The following is a 21,475-nucleotide window of genomic DNA, read 5'->3' on the forward strand; positions in this document are numbered from 1 at the left end:
AATCTGTACTTCCAGAAGTGATTTCCCCCCCCCCTTCAAAAAGGCAACAATTTTCCGTCGACAAAATCAAAATGTGAATCACTTCTTCCTAGGGACAAGCGACCCTCAAAGACAGCAAGGAATGCATGCTAGTTCATCCACTTTCGGCAGTTTACAGCTCCACAGTGACATGGAATCTTGTGCTGGTCATCTTCAAAATCAAACTTGTAGTCGTAGCAAAGCTGGAAGAAGATGCAGGAGAACGGTTATGGAACAACTGGGATTTACCACAGTTTTCCTCGTACCTACAGGTGAAATAGCAAGATACGCTAGAGGTTGCGCTGCTAGGGACTGGCGAGGTTTAAAAGGAAAGAGGGGAAGGGAAGTGTCGCTCTCCCCCAGCCTAGCACAAACAAGTTGTGCTACTGGCCGTCGAGATCACGCAAGAATCTAGAGACGAATGCAAGTAGCAACAGGTAAGCAAAACCAAATGAGACCGCCCTACCTCCTCCCCTTTCTGGATTCTCCTGCTGGAGCTAATGATAATTTTGTGTCCTCTCTCAAACGTTACCACCTCAGCCACACAGTTAGGTGCACACGAATGGTTGATATACCTACGAAAACAGAGTTTGAAAAAGGTAACCCTTTTAAGAGAACGCATCCCTCGAGGCAAATCCAAACCAAACCTTAGCATGACCTTAGCTTCAGGGGCGCACTGACTTTCCAGATAAAATTATAAAATTCTCTGTACTTGTTGCTTTACCTAGAAAATGTCAAAAAAAATCAAGCGTTAAAAAAAAGATTCCGTTCTTTCTTCATAGCTGCCATGAAACGTAATCAAAGATGAGCAAAGCTAATGAGAAAGATGACCTTACTTCAGTGGAATAGTCTGAAGACTGAATGCACCAGCTCAGAGAATAAAAACCATTGAGACAACCACAAACTGGGGTCCCTCACAAACAGCCCCAGGCCAGGGAACGTGGATGACTGCCCAGAACGAGGGTAGAGATCTCTCCAGAGCCACCCACCTTGCAGGACCTCCCGTCAGGGTAGCATCGATGACGTGGTCGTTGTCGATGCGGAACATGTACACGCCGCGATTCTGAAAAACAGAATTGGAAAAGAGACTCTTGGAGATTTCACAGAATTGCCAACACTTGAAAACGAAGCAGCAACGTGGGTTACCTCCAAGTGTTCTTCTGCCTTCAGGATCAGACACTGCCCACTGGCTCACGAGGGAAAGCCTGAGTCACGTACTGCCCGTACCCTCGCTGGTTTGTGAGGGAGTGGATGGGGCATAGACAGAGATCTCTGGCGAATTAGTATTTTCCTACTAGCTTCTGTACTGCCTTTCATCTGGGATCCTGAAGTGCTTCATGAATATGTACTAACTGTTACAGTACCACTGAGGTACACAGAGGAAGTTGCTTCAAATTTAAAGATGTTCTCAGTAAAAATTGAGGTCCTGACATCTCTGTCAGAGCTTGCTCTGTCCTCCGGGACAGAGGATATATATTACCTACCTGGCCAGGGTGCTGTGAGATTTATTAAACATTTAAATACTCCAATTCCTGTGCTAAGAAACACTGTAGACTCCTCTGGTTCTATTTTTAGCCTACTGCATTTATAGCACAGCAGCAAACAGAATTCAGGGGACTGAATTCATCAAACAGAAGAACAGCGTCTGTTTCGTTGTATGAACGTTTGGAAGGGGAAGGGGAAAGAAACAGTGAACAAACACCACCCGTACCTGAGATTCATAAAGCTTCTCTTTCCTGTTTGCTACCTCATTCCGGATAATAGTTCCGATATATTCAATGACCATAGTGTGCTTTTCAATGTCTCTAGCAGCATATAAGCCCAGGCCCTACAAAAAATAGGTTGCCATTTAGAATTCTGTAACAAATTCACATTCACGCTGCATTCCTCAGCGTGCCCCAAAACCGATCCTGCAGAAAAAGATCACGTGAAAAAGGAAACCACCCAGAAAGACTGAAGCGGCACAAGCAAGTAACTGATGCTGTCACAGCCCAGAGGCAGAACCCAGCTTCACATTAAATTTTTAAGATGCAAGAAAGCGTACTTGGCTTCTGTCTAGGTGAGAAAGCTTCTCTTATACCTCTGACACTTGGCTGTGTAAAGATTATAAATTCACTGAGAAATAAAGCAGGCCTTACTGGAATGGAGAAACCTAATAGGAACACAATGGCACAGTTAAGTCCAGCCTAAAATAAACAACAACTGTGTTCACACACAGCAAAATCAGTTACAAAGCTTTTGCAAAACAGCCTGCGGAGGAAACCACCACCAGAATTCCGTAAGGCAACGAATTTCTTATTCTTACGAATGCAAACAAGTATCAAACTCTTCATGCTAGTCTTGTACCACTTTACTCCGCCTGGTCTGAGTACGTCATACTTCCACTGTGTATTTGTATTTTTATTAAGTTTTACAAAGTTTTTGAGAAATAGGCTAAAAAAAAAAAAAAATTGAAAGAAACTTTTTTCCTAGATGACTGTAACAAATGAATTTTTAAGATAGTTACAATAACTAGAAAGAAATCTTACTGAAGATAAATCTATGGAAGTGATCTGCCACATGAAAATTGCCAATTTTGGGACGAGACTTGAAGGAATTTTGCAATAGCTTTAGTTTCAATTTTTAAATATAAATTTTATGTAAATATTTAGATATAAACTAGCTAAAAATGTAAAATTTATATATAAAATAGATACAAATAAAAGTGCAAGCAATTTTTTTTAATGTACATTTCCTAAAACAAGAACTGACCTGAATACGAGAGCGAGCTAGATACACATTGGACTTCCATTCAGTTTTCATTTTGCGGTACTGAGAGGACTTGGAATGGACGAACTGCTTACTGTAAGGCGCATTCAGTTCTCCCGTAACTGTGCTCTGAAATGACTTCGATGTGCTGGTGCTATTCAAGGTGTGAGGCCTGTAGGAATTGGGCATGTAACAGGAAAGAATACGAGAAAAACTGAAGATTTCTCTGAAAACAGCCACAAAACCCATTCAAAATTCTTTTAGACATACAGACACTGAAAGCCAGCTAGCATAGACAACAAAGCGATTCCTTTGATTTGGGCATGCACATACACAGCCAGAGACGACAGGGTTTGTAAGCAGCAGACGAAAGCACAAATAACCCTAAGCAGCCTATAAACCCTGGGCTGTACTATGTGAAATTAAAACAAAATACCTTAACACAAACCTCTTGACATGGGTACTCATTTTAGGCTCGGCACGGGCACAGCCCGTGGGGTTGATAGCAAGAGGGAGTTCCATTAAGGGGTTTCGGCCATAGCGGAAAGTGTAGTTCTCACAGGCCTCAACCCCTGGCAGCTGCAAAAAAACAGACAAAAAGAAAAAAAAAAGTCCAAGTAATGAGATGTTAATCATGTGTAACAAAATGTTTACTTTTCCACACTTCTTCCTGTTCCCCTTTCTCATGTGTATATCCAACAATTTGGGGTAATCCAGCAAGAACTGGGATGGTGAAGACTCACCGATTCAGCAATCCTTGCCACTGCAGAGACTGTCAAACCAAAGAGGTCTTCGCCCTTCAGATAGCCGGGAAACAGCTGGAGCATTTCAGATTCTTTTCTAACAGAAGCAACGGGCTCCAAGATTTTATCCCACACACCTACACAACCATACGGGAAGGAATTACAGTGATCAAAAAAATTACAGTCTGTCATACCGGTTTTCAGACAAAATGCCTGAGGATATTGGGAACCAGAAACCAATACTGAAAAAGCATTCTGTCCGTGGGTGCATACACAAACAGGCCAGTGTTTAAAAAGTGAAGCGGAGAATCATTTGGTGAGTTGCCCTTTTGTCCTGAACAAATCCCAAACACACACGACGTTTCTGCTGCTCCCTTGATTCTCGGGAATGAAACTTTTAGTATTTGCAGCACGGCAACTTTCAGTCCTCTGACAACAATAACACAGACAGATTCTCCTGAGAAAACCTGCACAAAGTAGAACTTTTTAAAAATAAACTATATATTCTATTTCCATTGATTGACTACAGTCAGCTCTCAGTCGTATGGGGGCAATTTCCCCGGCAGTGCTTTGACTGGGCAGAGCGAGGCCGAGCGTATCGGCACCCGCAGCACGAAGGGGTTAAGACCCAGAGCATTACAGGCCGTGTGCACATGCACGCGCCATGTTCCTAAGACCTGCCCCGTATGTTTACGGTCTAAGGTATCATTCCTCACCCCACCAGACACAATGTTACCTGCCCCGAGAACAATGTGGTCAACTCAGCTGTCTTTTTATTGCTTACTAACTTCAGCACAGCTGATTTAAAGATAACCGAGTAATGATAACATATTTAAACAAAGTCACTGTTCATGAAAGGAAACCTACACTCGTGTTCCTACTATTTTAATTCATTTTCAATACTCAATCTAGGGTCTCCTCTGTGAACTTGTAACAAGTTGTCTTACTTGCAGTTTATACAATTTCTTCAAAGGTGTCCTCAGTCTTCACAGCGTGATATTAAAAATGGGCTCTGGAAGCTCACTATAAGCATCACATTAGAACAGTCTCTGCAAGATGTTATTTCAAACATCTATCGTACACCCGATTAGTATCAGTAGCAACGAAACAAATAGCAAACCCACAGAAGTCATGACCTTAGTTCATAAAATTTACCTTTTGGTGTTGTGTCAGTAAGGACCAGATCTTCGTGGCCTTGCTCCACAACCTTGATGACAAACAACGGAAGCCCGTCCTTCTCCTCAATTGAACAGAGATAGCGACAGCGTCTGTTTGCGTATCTCATGCTCCAGTACAACCGGCTGGCCTCATAACCCACGGGGAAGAGTGCTTTGGAGGAGTGGAAGGCCTGCATCTGCTGTGGCAGCAGCTGACCAACGGCATGGAAAATCAGGCTTCCCACACGGAAAGTGTGGTCACGTTCTCCTCGCTGAACGATGCTAGCGATCTGCCGCACTTCATCACGCTGAACGTAGACCCTCCTGAAGACTGCAAAGTAACTAAGTTCTTGCTCATGAGTTCCCTTTGGTTTGTGCATGGGGCAAAGCATGGTCTTGTCTTTAAAAAACATGCATTGTGCTTTAATGGCACAGGTAAAGTGATAAATATTGGTGCACCTTAACCTGTGACAACCGCTGGTGGCACCCATTTTGTGACAAAACATGCATTTCATTTGCAAGCCTCTTCGCAGTGCTAGTTCCACGTTTATTAAGGCACCAGCTTGTGTCTCATAGACTTCTGTAGACCAAAGAGCACAGTTCAAATGGACCCAAAGGTCTAAATCCAGGTTAAGAAGCCTTGCTGGTCCATCAGTTAATCCATCACCTTCCTCGTGACAGAAGCAACATTTCCTATAGTCTTTAGGCACAGGATCTGGTTTAAGGGTCGTGCCCAGTTTTTTAAGAAATTCATCTATTTCTTCTTCACAAGGAGGTTTGAATGATCCTTTAGGAATCACAATCTGAATGCTCCACTTTTTCCATTTCATTCCTTTCCATTTCTTACTTGGAGGCCGACAGTCATCAAGACTACTGTGTATTGCTTTTAACCTAGGTTTTAGTTTCACCGTTACCTTAAGCTCATCCGGTTTTGCCTCTACCTTGGCTGCTTCAAATGCAGGGGGGAACATGATGGGGGGTGACGATGGTGGAGAAACTTTTTCCTGCAACTGAGGCAGACAGTGGACGTCCAAAGTGGAGATGTTGTTGCTGTACTGATGGAATGCTTTAGGCGGCCTCTCTTTCATCGGTGACTGTGGCAAAGATGGAACTGATTCCTGCTAAATCAATAGAAAACTCTTAAGAAAAATAATCCCAAACCGTTAACCATTAAATGTATCTTGAAAACATTGTCAGTCGGTATGGAAGAGGCTACTCAGAATGCCTAAAATCATGATGCAGCAACAGAGAAAGATGGAAATTACCCTGACCCGTGTTATCACAGCTTGTGCCGGGATACGGAACACAAAAGTTCTCCCAGTCAACCTAGAACGTGGTGCCCTTTAATACAGAAGAGGAAGCACAAATAATCCTTTGTCCGGGTTTTGAATGAAAAACTACTCAATTGCCCTAGACGAGCTAACTGGCAGATTTAGTTCTTAGGTATTTTTAGAAAGTTTTGTTACAACGCAAAATAACCTTAAAATATGGGTCACAGAATTCATTTAAAAAGTAAGAATCTTGTTATTTGGTAGACGGGGAAGATTTGGAATTAATGCCACATATTTTTCCTGGAAACAAGTGAGGAGGAAATTCCTGCAGGGCTTGACATTAGATACGCCTTGAGGACTTAACTATTCGGTCACAGTAAACAAGAATTATACCTGCAGAGATTTGTTACAAAAAAAAAAACCGAGAGAAAACAAGAACAATAAAGGAAGTTTAGATTAAAAAGTGCTTAATGTGGTTTGTATGATTAATCTTGAAGGAGTAAATGAAAGGATCGAGAGGCTGAACATGACATTTAATTAACTTAATTATGTACATGCTGATGCACTTGTGCAGAAACGTTACCCTGTTTAAATACTGGTGAAAATGAGCTACATGGGACGCTAAAAGGATATGGATGTACACACATTTACCTTCTCCTCTAGGATTTGTTTTTTTTTTTTTTAAATTTCTTCTGAAAAACTAAGTAGGATGCATTTGAAGGAAGGCTGCAAATTCTACAGTAAATACAGGACTATGAGAAAGCATTAATTAGGTAATGCTTCAAGCACGTGGCCTGTTCTGTCCATTGGTTGAGGGGAAAAAAGGTACATTTGAACTAGAAAAAGCAGAAGCCAAGCTGGTTAAAAGAAGTACTCAAAAAATTTTTTCTGTAAGAAAATAAACTGAGCAGGATCATTTAGTCTTGAACGAAGACTATTCCACTTTTGATGACTAAACAGACAGAGATAAATTGAAGTGATCTTCCTTTGAAACGGAATGAACCTCGACATCGCAAGAAATAATGCCCTGTGTGGAAGTGCTGAGTTTCTCTAAGGTGTCGTATACCCCTCGCAGTGTCTGCAGGTAGAGAACGACAGCGTACTATTTGGGACCACCTGAGAAAAATCCCTGGCCTAATTCCACTTTCAGCTGAACAAACTTCTTAAAATGTCTTTCTCCAGTAATTAGAACCTCTTTTTCCTTGTCACTGTCAGGTAGCAGGCTCTTTACTAGTGTTGTGGTAATTAATGCTTTAAAATGGCAGCTTTGTCCGAATAAAGTAACGGAATAGGGTTGTATTTTTCCAGTTACACTGAACAAATAAAAGTCTTTTTGCAAACTTGCTGTTCCATTATTACTTGCACAGTTGTAAATTTTTTTTACTGTATAAGTGAAATCAAAATGCAGAATATAGCCCTTGAAGATGTATCTACAGTTTTGTACAATGCCCAGAGAACTTAAACAACTACTTTTTTGAAACTGCATGTTCAAAGCCTGTGAGGACAGCAAAAGGTGGCTACGGTTCTGCCATGCATCTCTGTCAGACAGTAAGTTCTACAAATATGAATTTTACTTCATGCTGCTGGTTCAGAATCTCAACGTCTGAATATAGAGCAATTCATTTATAAACCTCTAAAATGAAGCGCAAACTTCCCCCTCTCCCCCTTTCTGTTCTTCAAAAAATACCTGCAATATTTCTGCTCACTAGGCTCTACCAGCATTTGATACTTACTTTATTCTCTGAGTTTTTTGCTTGCACAGCTGCTGAATAAAGAACAAAGCAGTTGTTGCTACAGAATACAATGTCCTTCATTTTATCAGAGCCTTCTTGGGAATCCTGGGAATCAAACACAGAAGATTATCAGAAGTGCATTTTAATACCATTCTTCACATAATAAGTGTAATGAAACAAGTCTTCCAATCTGGCTAGAAACTCTTTATTTGTAGAACATTTGTGAAATAATGAGCGATACTGTGATAGAAGTACTTGATTATTTGACAGATCTAATGTTACCACCACCTACAACCTTGTTCTTCAGCATTTCTTGCCTTTAACAGAAGTTTAACAATCAAAATAAAGCATTCTATACCATGCACCCATCTGCTCCATAGGCACGCTTGCAAAGTAAAACCCGTTTTATCTTTAGACGGCAAAAGAACGTCTTGTTTCAGCCTAATCAAAGACAGATCATACTGTTTTATCTACTGATCCATCTGCAAAACATTACTGGGAATTCAGTGCTTTTCTGACTACATGAACCCCTTACTTTTGTATATAAATTTTGACTGCATACCTTTGTTGAATAATTATCTCAATCTCATTGAAAGAGCAACGGTACTTTCTGAATGAATGACAGTTCCCAATGTAAATACAAGAGGCTGAAACTGAAATCTGATTCCTGCTCAAAAAGAGTGCAAGTATTCTTGCTTTTACAATACTTCCTGACGTGGCAATATGGCGCTGCCTTACAAATAAGCTCTTTTTGAATTAAGGTCCCTGCAGTGGTCATGGAAGGAGGTTAGCAGCAGAATTTAGGAAACTGCCACGTATGGGACCTATTTTACAAAATTTGCTGAAATTCATTTCATGTAAGTAACAACTTTGACATTTCTTGTTTGTACTACAAATGTGCCTGAATGTCCCATCCTGAATTAGGACACATACAGAAGGGAGACTACAAAGAAACCTGGAAGTGGTATCAGTCGGCACGACAAGCAGTAGTCTTTTGTTGCCTTCGTTTGCTCACTCGCCATTACACGCAAGAAACTATACTTCCACTGCAGTACCTGTTTAAGGAATGGCAGGTCTTTGAAGGACTTCCGCACACCACTACCAAGAACCACAACTTTGCAATGAGAGCACCATCGAGGTCTCAATGCTGAGCCTTCTGCAATATTCTGACTGTGATCCTTATAGCCAGCTATACCTAGAAAATAGAGAAGTCTGTTAAGAAGCTCTATCAGATTAAACCAAATTTATGAGAAGTCACAGTATTCTTCAGTGGTCTAGAGAGTAGCATCGTCCTGGATAGGGTATGGAAGGCAAGCTTTAAACTACATCCCGATGGGGAAATTGTTTAAACCAGACCAAAACCAACTGTGTGACCAACAAGGCAAAAATACATTCTTGTATAAGAAATGAATAACTAAACCAACATCAGAATACATGCTTAAACAACTATGTCAAGTTTTCCAGCATAGGAACAATCTTTCTGAATGATGGATTTAAAAATCAAACTGGACAAAAAAAACCTAATCATCTTGGGAACTACTGGAAGAAATACCTCACCGACAGTGACGTAGATAACACAATGGAAATCACAGATGGGTCAGACCTATTAAGTTATGGTTAACATCAGGAGCAGGTCCACATGTACTGATCACGTAAGAAGACAGAAGTATTAATTAGAACAAGAATCAAGTATTTAATTCTAGAGCATGAATTTATGAAGCTGAAATGCATTAATACTGACTCAGTTAAAATTCTGGTACTGAAACCTTAGAAGAATTAATGCCTACTCACCATTGCTGTTTGCAGGAAATGGCACATTAGGTTGCTTCAGTCCGTAAGACCCTACGATCCTGGCAGGTCCCATGGGTCCTGCCTGAGGACCCTGAAGTAGTAAGTGTTGCCTGTACTCCATAGATGGGTTCACTCTGTGACTGTTGGCAGTTGCCATGGACGATGGGATGTCTGGAGCGTTACTAACCTCGTAACTGTTGGGAATTCTGACGTGGAGCAGGTTGGAGAATGCCGCTACAACACTACTAATGTTCTAAAAACAATAATAAAAACATACCTTTGTTTTCATCAGACAGGCAGTTAAGATAGCAGTAATATAAATTATTAGAATTGAAACAGCTGCTGTATTGTACTACGCTATAACCCCTTTAGATTCACTATATATAAAATATATTAACTGCTGTTGTACTTCATATATGTAATACAAGATTATTTCTTTTACCTCAGCAGCTGTGGGATGTAAAGTAATTGCTACAGATATAAGGCCAGATTTAGGACCATTCTGGGATGGTCCAAGCTGAGAGGCAAAGAAGCCAGAACCAGGTAACGCTCCTGAACCGGGTTCTGATTTTATGTAATTCCTTTTGGCTTCTGAACCTGAAAATGAAACGAAATACACCAGGTTAATCCTACACACGTGTGAATGCAAAAAAACCCCAGCCCAGTTCTAACTGTTTGCTCTGCTGCAGTCTCACCTTTTCCAGTACTGCTAGGTAGGATGGGAATGATGGGAGATGGTACAGGTTCTGGGTTCTCCTCCTTTACAACCGACAAGTCTGGATACCTACTAATTTCCATTCCCACCACGCTTTCAGGAGAGGAAGAAGGAACAAAGCTGTCAGGAGTGTCCCTGTCCTCACAGTGATCTTGAACCCTGGAACAAAACCCAAAAAAGCTGTTTTGGAAACAGTCTAAAAACCTTTGGTAAGCCAAAGTTATAAATCATGACAGGGAGCTATAACGAACTTGCTTCTTGCTACTAGTCACAGAACGCAATTATGTGGTAGGCCATTACTTCTGGGTATCTCATACTCCATGGCACATGATGCTTTCTTGGGAAAGATACATAAAGAAAAACAGAGGCACTAACAAAGCCCAGGCTCCATCATAGATCTGTCTGTTCCCCATGGCTCCATCTACCTGTGTAAAAAATTAGTATTTAATGTTTAAACTTTCTGGTTTAAGTGTATTCAACGGTCGATCCCGCATCATCCATGCGCCGGCTTCAGTGCTTCAAAGACACCCAACTTTTGGTTAGGCAAGTGAAAGGGAGGCAAAAGAGAAGATCTTTGTAGGGAGACTCACATTCTAGCAAGTATTTCTCACATGGTAACAGAAACTGAGTAGAGCTGGGGAGTTTTCAGGCTGACTCTTGCACAGTACTGCTGTCTGGTACAGCAGTCATGTACTGTCATGGTGCAGCAGTACCATGCTGCTCCAGGAAAAATACCAATTTGTATAGTTTTCTTCCACTTTTAAGAGAGCAAGGTAACGAATTCTTAACAATGGAACAGAATCTAGAGTCTAGCAATAGCAGAAGTCACCTATTTCACTATGCTGCTCGCCACACGTGGAATGCTAAGAGTTAACCAGGACAAATTATCCCATTACATTCTCTGCGTGTGGCTGTGCACAATGGATTTCGTTTCTTCACACCTTCAGTCTCATCTCCTAGTAAAAGATCACAGAATCTGCTCCAAATACATTTTTGAAGATGTCAAGTAAAACCTACCTTAACTCCTCCTGATTGTTGTGAGGTGGTGTTGGAAGTGAAGCAGGAACATCCACAGTTTTAGGGCCCTGAGCCATTGCTCTTGCTAATAAATCATCTTGTGGTCTGAAAGGCAACTGGAACTGCTTTGGTCCCAGAGTTTTGGTAACTAAAAACAGAAATGCACAGCACAATGAAACATCCATACAGCTCTTCCTTTGATATACATTCTGTGTATCGGGGTATTGGTGGCTCCCTGATACAACCAAGGCATTACAGCAGATGGTAACACCACTCTCACCCACTTGTAGTTAAAAAATTTTTGACCGTTCATGATCGATCTCCATATTTACAAAAACCTGCAAATTTTGAGCAAAAAAGGGCTCGAAAGGCTTTTGAGTGTGCCTTCTGCCAGTATGAGAGGATTTTTGTTTTACTTAATAAATAACCAAATAAATAAATCAACAACTTTGTAACAACAAAGGAAAAGGGGTGGAAAAAAAGGATTTTAATTACTGAACAGTCCTTATAAAGAGGCAGTATAAAGCTTTCTTTAATAGAAAGCAATTTTAATTGACCAAATTACAAGCATCAGAAAATACATACTGACTACACACAAAGCCTACTGAGGATGCATTTCGGGTAAGACTGCTTTTGAGCTCACTCAACTAACTGGTTAGTCATTTGCACTGGATGCAAAAAACGGATTTTAAGGTTTTCTTTTTAATTTCTTAAGAGTGCTTCTAGCTCTCAACATGTTTTTGAAAGGGAATAGGGAAAAGGCTATCATTTGACATTATACTGGTGTAAAATAAAGCTGGATTATAATGATTACAACCTTAAAGAGTCTAGGCATGCTGTTTTTATAAAAGAAGACTATAGCAACTGAAAAGCATCCCAGTTATCTACAAACTTGACTCATTTATTACGGAAAGAATATGTATTAAATCTTACCATCATGACCTCCTAACATACCAGCCTTGCCAGCAAGTTCCTCAGTGGTTGCAAAGCCATTTACCAACTTCTGGCACGCCACTGGAGGAGGTGTGGGAGGAAGAGAAGCTGGGGGTGTCGGAGGATTGCTCAGATTGTTCTGCTGCATGAGATTCAAGAACCATAAATCAGCCATGGAACACAGGGTGAAAACTTGCCTTGTCCTAGTACTAGATAATGTAACCCATTCACGTATTTTTACACCCAGAGGTAGCACTGATAAGCAGTGATAGTTAATTCTCAAGTATGTGACCAAATACATAAAAGTATAAAAGACACAACGCTTTGCTTTTCTTTTATCAACGATATTATCAGAGAAATAGTTTACATGACGAGTATACATTACTGGAAGAAGATATAGCTAAATTATTTACAGAAAAGCACAACGAACATTTTTAGGAACAGTTTGGGAGACCCAACAAGTTCCTACAGTTTAAGCAAAGGTCTGAACTTAAGATTGAGGGAGCTATTCCGCAGTGACTCTCCATCACCATAAACAAGCCAGCTTACCCCATTTTCACTAAAAAGGAAGCTACCTCACATTTAGCACAGGGTGAGCTTTCGCTGAAAGAGTTACCATGGAGAAGCAGATACTCTGCAAGTTCACACTCCAGGCTGATTCTCGCTAGCTTACTTAACTGACCATATTTTAAAAGAAAATTAAATGAAACCTTCAGTATCTGTTCTTGTTGCAGTCATGCCCACAAAGCTAATACTTTTAGCTTTTGACCACAGCAACTATTTCTGCTAGGTCACATTCTCAGCTTACATGCCATGTAAGGCTGGAGTAAACACCACTGTTTCTTAATAAATTACTGAAGTTTTTATATTAGGGTAGCCAAGCAGCAAATCTGATTCTGTCTGTCCGCTATCTTGCTGCTCTCCCAATATTGCCACTCTTATCTCAGAGACTGGGTTTTAAATTCTGTGGGTTATTAGCTCGTCAACAGACAGTCTATTTTGTTCTGAGTTCTCAGGTTCTTTGTTAGGGCTTAGTGGACAAATGAGGAAAGCCTATTTCCCATTTATTTCACATTAAGAAATGCTTTAATGCTTTCAATGACTTTGCAAAGTACTGAGAATTCAGCCTTTTCTGTGCCATAAAACTGTAATTACAATTTTCACTGTTTAGCATCCATTTGTGAAAGGAATACTTGTAGTTTTTAATTAATTTAAAACACAGTTTCCAGAACTGATTTCCACTTTCAGAGAGTAAAACGATGGTGACTGTTTCACCACTGCACCGTCTATCTAGTCTAGCAACAGAAAATTATTTTCTTCTGGTTGCATAAAGGGCAGGACCTCTAACCAACTAGTAGTAATAATGTCATGAACTTCTTTTCCCCCAGAGAGCACACAACGGAAATCCAGATTGAAACCATACCTTGTAAATGAGCTGGGAGTAGTAATCTGAAGCCCCATCAAGAGTAGCACTACCAAAACTTCCTACAAGTCGATTTCCACCATTTAGCTGGCCACTGCCATAGGGAAGAAAGTGTGCAAAGCTCACTCCAATTATTGGTTCCATCAAAGGCAGAAGAGAAAGCTGCTATATTAAAAGAAAAAAAGTTAGAAATTAATTTAACTATAACATAGAAGCATTGCAAATCTCCAAACATCAGTAGAGTGGTTTCTAATTTAAAAAAAATAATCAGAATTTACCCGCTATCAGAAAACTGTGTCAAATACAGGCCCCTGTTTGTTAAGAAAGGTGGTCCCCTGTCCATCAGAGCCACAGCTCCAGCTCCCTGCCAGTTCAGCCACAGAGGCTGCCAGAGCTGACAGGAACTCCATGGCTTTGAGACTACCAAATGCCTGCCATGTCAGCAGATTCGCCAAATTGAAATAAAACCAAAACTTCAAATTTCCTAGTTTGTGGAAGTTTTCATTTTCTCCACCCTGTACTCAAAATTCAACTTGATGATCGACTTCATTTCCATCATGAGAAGTCCACTCTTTCAAGTGTCCTCTTGATGCATTACCCAGCATCTGTATACCTACCTGTTTTAACTGGATGAATGTATCAGCGTTAGGGTAAATAGCTTGCTTTTCTTCTTCCTCTTTTTTTCTTTTCTTGGACCGAGGAGCTGCCTTCTCTCCTGTCCTCTGAGTTCGCTTATTTCTCTGTTTCTTGGTTTCAGGTCCTACATCTGTTCTCTGAAGCTGGCTGTTACTACACCCAAATGCACCTTGCATCTGGTTTCCTGCAGTTTGCTGGTATAAAAAAAGAAAGCGAAGCAGAATTTTTGACGTTTTAATATACAGTTCATTCAAATTTACTGCACGATAGTCTAAAAGAACACACACAGTATAATAAATCTCATCGGTAACAGACTGGTTTATGGTTTGTTTACTTTGCTGTCTCACTGGCAACTGTAACCGCTGTACTGTCCCTACACACAGAATTATGACTTGTCGTTAACACTACTGACATCTGAAAACATCACTAAAAACTCATAGACCAGAAACATTTTCTTTTGAATACCCCCTAAAATAAAGTTACATGTGCATGCAACCTTAGAGATTTTCACGAGGGCATAATGAAAGGCAGACTTGGTTACAGAAAAAAGACATGTAAGTTAATATAATACAAATGTATTTTGAGGTTAGAAACAAAAACGGCATTGTGAAACACTTCTGGATTGTACCATTTGCTTAAATACTTTCAGTACAAATTTGCAAAGCCATTCTTCACATAGAAGGATAGTTGTGTAAAAGCAATCAAAATGGGACTTGGTAACGCAACAGGCAGTGGCAAATCAAAAGTCCAATTTCTTTTTATCAGTTATTATTTTAAACAGCTCTACACGACCCCTACCACGAGTACTCTCACCACTATTCCTGTCATATATGTTTTAACTGCGGATCTTTAACACTTACCTAAGTTACCTACTGCTCACAATTACCTTTATTTTTGTGAGTCTTTATTCATTTTGAATGTGTTTAAACTTTGTTTCAAGGATGTATTAAGAGTTTAGGCAGTCATAAAACAAAACTAAGTAGAGATTAAAGTTTACAATAAAACAACCAACAAATCTAAGTGTAAAGTTTTCTTTTTTTTTCTTTTTTTTTCTTTTTTTTTCTTTTTTTTTCTTTTTTTTTCTTTTTTTTTCTTTTTTTTTCTTTTTTTTTCTTTTTTTTTCTTTTTTTTTCTTTTTTTTTCTTTTTTTTTCTTTTTTTTTCTTTTTTTTTCTTTTTTTTTCTTTTTTTTTCTTTTTTTTTCTTTTTTTTTCTTTTTTTTTCTTTTTTTTTCTTTTTTTTTCTTTTTTTTTCTTTTTTTTTCTTTTTTTTTCTTTTTTTTTCTTTTTTTTTCTTTTTTTTTCTTTTTTTTTCTTTTTTTTTCTTTTTTTTTCTTTTTTTTTCTTTTTTTTTCTTTTTTTTTCTTTTTTTTTCTTTTTTTTTCTTTTTTTTTCTTTTTTTTTCTTTTTTTTTCTTTTTTTTTCTTTTTTTTTCTTTTTTTTTCTTTTTTTTTCTTTTTTTTTCTTTTTTTTTCTTTTTTTTTTTTCCTATTTCTACCTCCACAGAAAGCAATTTTCTTTAGGTCCGTTTTTAAGAACTTTATAAATTATTAAATCATATAATGCCATTAATATAAAGAATTAATGCTCCCTTCCATTAAAGTAAAACTAATTAGAGAAATATTCTGTAACACAGAAATCCAGCAATTTTAGAAGATTTAACAATTTCACACTTTTGATAAAAATCCTAGAGTGTAGTCTCTACTAAAATTAGAGACAATGTATGATTTTCGCAGGCAAAAAACAAGCATGGGCTTGGTTCACTCACAGAACACTCCAAATGGTGCAGCTGAAGGGGTGTGAAGCCCAGCCCTATACCTCTGCAAAGGCGCACAGGTCATCCTATACACGAGTAAGGTGGAGTCACAGAAGAAAGCAGCATACAGACATACCGTATACTGTACAGAAACATACTAGTAGGTAATTAAGAGTCATACTGTAAAATCTTGCCTTAATCTTGGTAAATATTAGGAAGTAGCATTTTTAAGATTATTATCTATAGAAAAATTATTTTTTGCATTTTAATAATTTCTGAATACACCAATCTACGAAGTCATATTAGAACTTGTTCTTTTTGTAACACAGGTGATTTACTCATGGAGAAAAGGCAGGAATGGAGGTAGAAATTCCTTAAAGCTGTTTATTCCACCCTTGCGCAGGAAGGTTATCTCCCCACCTTTTCACAAATGCCTGCGGTAAAGGGATAAACTAGCCTGTGATTGTTGATGACCACCGTATATAACTAAGCCAGTAACAGGCTCACCATTCCTTCAGCTGGATTCTGCTTCTCTGTTAATTTCTTATCCCCAGAAGCCTCCTCTTCTGTTCGGCCGCTGTTCTCCGATTTCTGATTTAGAAGAGATGAGGACTTCTTATTTTTAAGCAGGTGTTTCAGCAATTCGTTCCCTGACTCCCCTTTCGCTGCTGGAACGCTAGCTGGCTGTGCTGGACTCTGAGCTGAAGAGGCAGGCTGTGATGTGACCTTATCTTCTTCTACCTTAATACTGCTTGGATTTTCTGGTTTAGGCTCAGCTTGACCTGAGCATTGATCAGTTTCTGCCTTTTCTAGTTTAACTTCTTGAATGCTGATAGGTGTATCTGTTTTAGCCTTTTCAGTCTCTGTATTTACACTCGGCTGTTTCTGTGGCAGACTGCTGCTGGGGAGCTTACATTCCAGCTCTGGAGAGGTCTGGCTCTCTCCTGCATTTGATGTTGATGGGCCTGTCAACTCCACTGACTCTTGTTCATCTTGATGACGTGAAAGTTCATTGGGGGTGTTAACTGTGGGGGTGGAGGTAGAATCAGAAATGGTTGGAGTTGATGGTGCAGTTATATCTGAATGTGGAGTTGACGGGGCTTTTATTGACTCGGCATCATCGTCCTTTTTCTTTTTTCGCGTCCTTTTCTTTTTTCCTTTCTCTTCTGGGATTATGTCAGAATACAGCTGTATGAGAGACTGGCTTGATCCAGGGAAGTTTGTTGCCTGGGGGATGCTAGTGTCCGAACCACGTGGGGCACCACTACCGAGTACTGTAGATGAAGGTACAGCAGAAGCAAATGGAGGCCTGACTTGGTTCTGTGTAAAGGTGGCCCCAGGGAGATTCCCATGAGTTTGTTTTACATTATGGAAATTAGGGGCTCCACCTGGAACAGCAGAGGCATCAGGTCCAAAAGTTGTAGGTCCCACTGGCCTTCGCTCACTGCTTTGCATAAAATTTGTGGCAGGAGGCGAGGTCACAGGACCTTGTTGCAGAATTTGCCCCATTTGTTGCTGTTGATGCTGTGGAGACTGCTGAAGAGGTCGCGGAGTTTGTATGAAATCACAAGGTAGATCAGAATTAAAGAAAGGTATCTGAGATACGGGTGTTTTGTTATTTAATTCAGACCCTATCATACCATGCTGTTCTAGTTCCATTCTCTGCTGTAAAGCCCTCTGTCGATCTACCTCCTGCATAAGCTGAATGCGTTGTCGTTCCTGTTGCTCTCGTAAACGCTCCTTTCTTTCCCGCTCTTGAAAACTTTCACTAAAAGGGTTATTGTCCTCAAACTCCACCCTTGGTGGTGGCCCCGACTGTGCAGTTGCATTTGGACCAGGCACAGGAGCTGGTGTACCAGGAGTAATTGGCAACAGTGTCATCGGAGGCTGCATCCTTGCTGGATTCATGGAAATATGACTTGCAGGGGCATTTGCAGATTGCCATCCAGATAAATTTGGCATTCTGGTTGGGTTGGATTGCCCAGGGATTACCACTGTATGTTGCTGATGTTGGAGCTGTTGTGCCACCATGGGGAAGTTTTGCTGATTCATTGCTGGTGATGTTCCTCCTGGAACCATTGGTGGTTGAGCCTGGACACCTGGCATTATAGCATGGGGCGCCATTCCACACTGCTGCTGCTGCTGCTGCTGCTTGATTCGATATTCCTCAATTAGTTCTGCATGCTCCTTCTGCTGCTTTCGAATCTAAAAATTAAAAAAGTCATTATTCATCTCTGACATGTACTGACTATGTAAGTAGCATAAAACATGTAACTCACCATTGTAATTTCAGTAGACAATGAACCTCAGGCAAAAATAGCACTTCTGCAGAGTCTTAGTTTCTCTCCCTTTTTAAGGCTAAATAGCCATTATTTCATTAGAAATACTATCCATCCCAAAATTTTAGAAAAAATAATAGTCCCTCAAAATTCTAATTACATACGAAGACTGCATTGTGCTAGAGAATATACAAACCTAAACCAAAAGTGATCCTTGTCCTACAGATCTTATCATCCATGCACAGGATAACAATAGTTGGGAACAGACAGGAAAAAGGAAACAGTGAGATGGATGATCTTCACACCATCAGCAAAGATTTTTAAAAGATGCAATTGAAAAAGAAAAGTTTGCAGGAAAACAGCGAGGTAGATTCCCATTTATTCACAGGCAGATCCTCAAACTTCACACAGCAGACGAAAATGGCAACCGCTGCTTGAAAATTTTAACTTTCAGGATGAAAATAAACTCGACTTGGATACTAAAAGTTAAGCCCAGTAGTTTATTTTTAAGGCAAGCAGGAGAAGCCAATGGAAGGATATGACAGTGTTAACCAGACAAGAACGACTATTTCAGAAATACAACAGATACCCAACTATGCCGCTCTCTAAAAAAATAAAAGGACTTGTAATCCATTGGTTAATAATACATACATTATGGAAAACCTCTCTCTCACTTCTGTTCATCAGATTATGACTTCCACAACTTCCATTTGCTGTTTATACTGATAGAAAAAGTCCATAACATAATTAAAAATGTTTGATAGCACTCTCCATCATCTGGAGCAAGGGACAAGCCAGAAAGCTCAGGATAACAGAGATATTACAGGACACACTCCAGAATGCAGGACAGATGCACCCAAAAGGCTATTTACACAGTAGTCTCAGGTCCGAGATGATTTATGAGCTCTGGCTTGGCACTGACACCGCCAGATAAGCAGTGCCACTGCATAATGCCACCAACTGGATTGATCTGCATTGCACAGTCCTGTGCTCCAGGACTTCTCCGTGGGTATACAGCACTAAACCTGTGTTGGCTCTGAATGCCTGTACAACGAGGCATCCAAACCACGACACCCTCCCAGGATCTGCAGTGGCAGATCAGCCACGTGACTGTACTTGGAATTAGTTGAGATCTCAAAAGACGAGCACTGACTACACCCAGCTGGACCTGAGCCGACCTGCACAGATCGACCTGGTGATTTTAACGGTGTAGGGGAGAACAAGGCAGAGCTTATTAGCACAGGCACAGCGCCACACCAAAGCAGTTCAACTGCCCTGCCCACAGAGACAATATGGTAGTGTCTGCATGGCTCTGTGCCTGAGGTAATAACCCTGTCAGACATAAGCTCGTGTTGCACAAAGTCAGCTCTGGTTTCTCTGTGCCTGTGTCCAGGACCAGCAATTTACAGGGATATGAGAGCTCTTTTCTCTATATATACGTATATAGACTTTGCCCTTTTCAAAAGCTAACAGAAGCTTGATTACAGAAAAATTACTTGATCTGATTTGAAAGAGTGGTGAATTGCTTCAAATAGAAGGTTCTTAAAAATGTACTTTAATAAAACCTTATTTAAGCTCCTACTAGGTATGTAACAAAGTGCTGTTTAGGATGTGGATGACTGGTCTAAATCAGTGGTTGAAGGGGAGTGGAGGGCATTTACCAGCAGTATATGAAACTTAAGTTTAAAAATGAAAAATAAAAGCACCTTAATTATGGGGCACTAAATGAATCTGCCAGCAATGTCACGATTAGCAGCTGTTACTTCAACATAACTCCACCGTAAGACTAGACTGACATATGTATGATAAAGATTGGTTAAAGTGATTTTTTTTGCATTTTTTTCTACTTGTGATTCATTGTGGAAGGGGAAAAAAAGAAAAAGGAAGAAACGATGTAGACATAATTTATCTGCTCCATCCCTCTTCCACACAGTGAAGAGACGAGCTAACTAACATTCCATCCAGTGCATACTTTGTCTTGAAGCAACACAGGAGTAAGAACTCAAGGGTTAGATATCACTTAGGACTTCATTCCAAGCAGCCTGCTGCCGTTTTTTTCCCCTCATATTAATAAAGGATAATTCTAAAGCATTTTCACGTTCAGCAGGTCTAGTTGATGCTGACAATCACTCCAGGTAATTTATAAACAGTCTTGAGGAACACAGCATTCAATACTGTTGGCCAAAGCATCGATTTATCAAAGTTATCACAGGTTTAACTTTAATCTCACTTACTATAATCACAGTTACAAGATGTAGCAAGTGAAATTCCAACTGAATATAAAGAAAGAAAAACAAAACCCAGTGAAAGTGGTTACACATTGGAACAGAGGCCCAGAGAAATCTCTACCCTTGGAGACTTAAAAAAACTTTACTGACAAGGTGCTGAGCAACCAGATTTAACCGTGAAGCTAGTTCTGCTTTGATCAGTAGACCAGATGATCTCCAGATATTCCTTTGACCTATATTATTGCATGATACAGTAACAGAGAACACACACTGATGATCAGCGTCTAGGAACTAGACAGATCATAAAACCAGACTAACGCTAAAGATATAATGAAAAGAGATTTTCAAACAGTAACATTTAACTGGCATATAACCAAGAGGTTCTCATTATGTAAGGACACCTGAAAAAGACTATTATGAGGTTCATTCAAGCCTGAAAGAAAGCCCTGCATGCTAAGACTTTCCCCTGAATCTTTCATTTATGCTTTTCATGGTGCCAGGAACTCTGTTGCAAGTCATTTTGCCAAGCAATTTCTCCTCTTCCCAAAGTACTAAAACAGCTTTTTGTCATAATGTTTGCCATAGCATATTCTCCTACAACGCCAGTGTCACCAGCAATCCAGAGTAATGCTGTTACACACATAAAATATGATAGGGAGTGGCTCCCTTTAAATAAGCTCCACTATATTTAAGCATTTTAACTTGCCTTTGAGAAGATTTAAAGGGAAGAGTCATACTAGTATGACAGCTTAATATTAAGGCGATCAGTTTGGATTCCAGATGATTACCTGTTCTAGCTGTTTTTGGACCATACTTTGCTGCTCAGTAACATGTTTAAGCTGTTCTGCATCTTCTTCTGGAAACTCACGGCCAGCTTTTTTGGCTGTACGCTGTTTTGCTGAGAGTGCCTTTTTTGATTTTCTGTGTGCTCCAATTTGCTCCTCAAGGTACTTCTGTTGCATTTGAAGAAGTTGTTGTGTTTCTTGCAGCCATTCCTCATATTGCTTTCTTTGTGAATCATCTAGAGAG

General features: G+C 39.9%; 1 protein-coding gene across 1 annotated transcript in view; it reads right to left on the minus strand.

The window, feature by feature from the left end:
• The window catches only part of KMT2C (lysine methyltransferase 2C), a 204,663-nt gene continuing 183,188 nt past the window's right edge, over nucleotides 1–21,475 (minus strand). Inside the window, 19 exon segments of the mRNA XM_009287803.2 lie at nucleotides 1–221; nucleotides 485–593; nucleotides 1,008–1,081; nucleotides 1,730–1,846; nucleotides 2,770–2,938; nucleotides 3,203–3,345; nucleotides 3,510–3,646; nucleotides 4,665–5,784; nucleotides 7,671–7,775; nucleotides 8,726–8,865; nucleotides 9,462–9,714; nucleotides 9,904–10,058; nucleotides 10,157–10,335; nucleotides 11,194–11,341; nucleotides 12,127–12,268; nucleotides 13,550–13,714; nucleotides 14,167–14,379; nucleotides 16,447–18,144; nucleotides 21,235–21,467. Of these exon segments, the coding sequence (XP_009286078.1) occupies nucleotides 129–221; nucleotides 485–593; nucleotides 1,008–1,081; nucleotides 1,730–1,846; nucleotides 2,770–2,938; nucleotides 3,203–3,345; nucleotides 3,510–3,646; nucleotides 4,665–5,784; nucleotides 7,671–7,775; nucleotides 8,726–8,865; nucleotides 9,462–9,714; nucleotides 9,904–10,058; nucleotides 10,157–10,335; nucleotides 11,194–11,341; nucleotides 12,127–12,268; nucleotides 13,550–13,714; nucleotides 14,167–14,379; nucleotides 16,447–18,144; nucleotides 21,235–21,467 (5,393 nt within the window). The 3' untranslated portion in view covers nucleotides 1–128.

Source organism: Aptenodytes forsteri, unplaced genomic scaffold (genome assembly GCF_000699145.1).
Source record: "Aptenodytes forsteri isolate BGI_AS27 unplaced genomic scaffold, ASM69914v1 Scaffold296, whole genome shotgun sequence".
NCBI classification, from domain to species: domain Eukaryota; kingdom Metazoa; phylum Chordata; class Aves; order Sphenisciformes; family Spheniscidae; genus Aptenodytes; species Aptenodytes forsteri.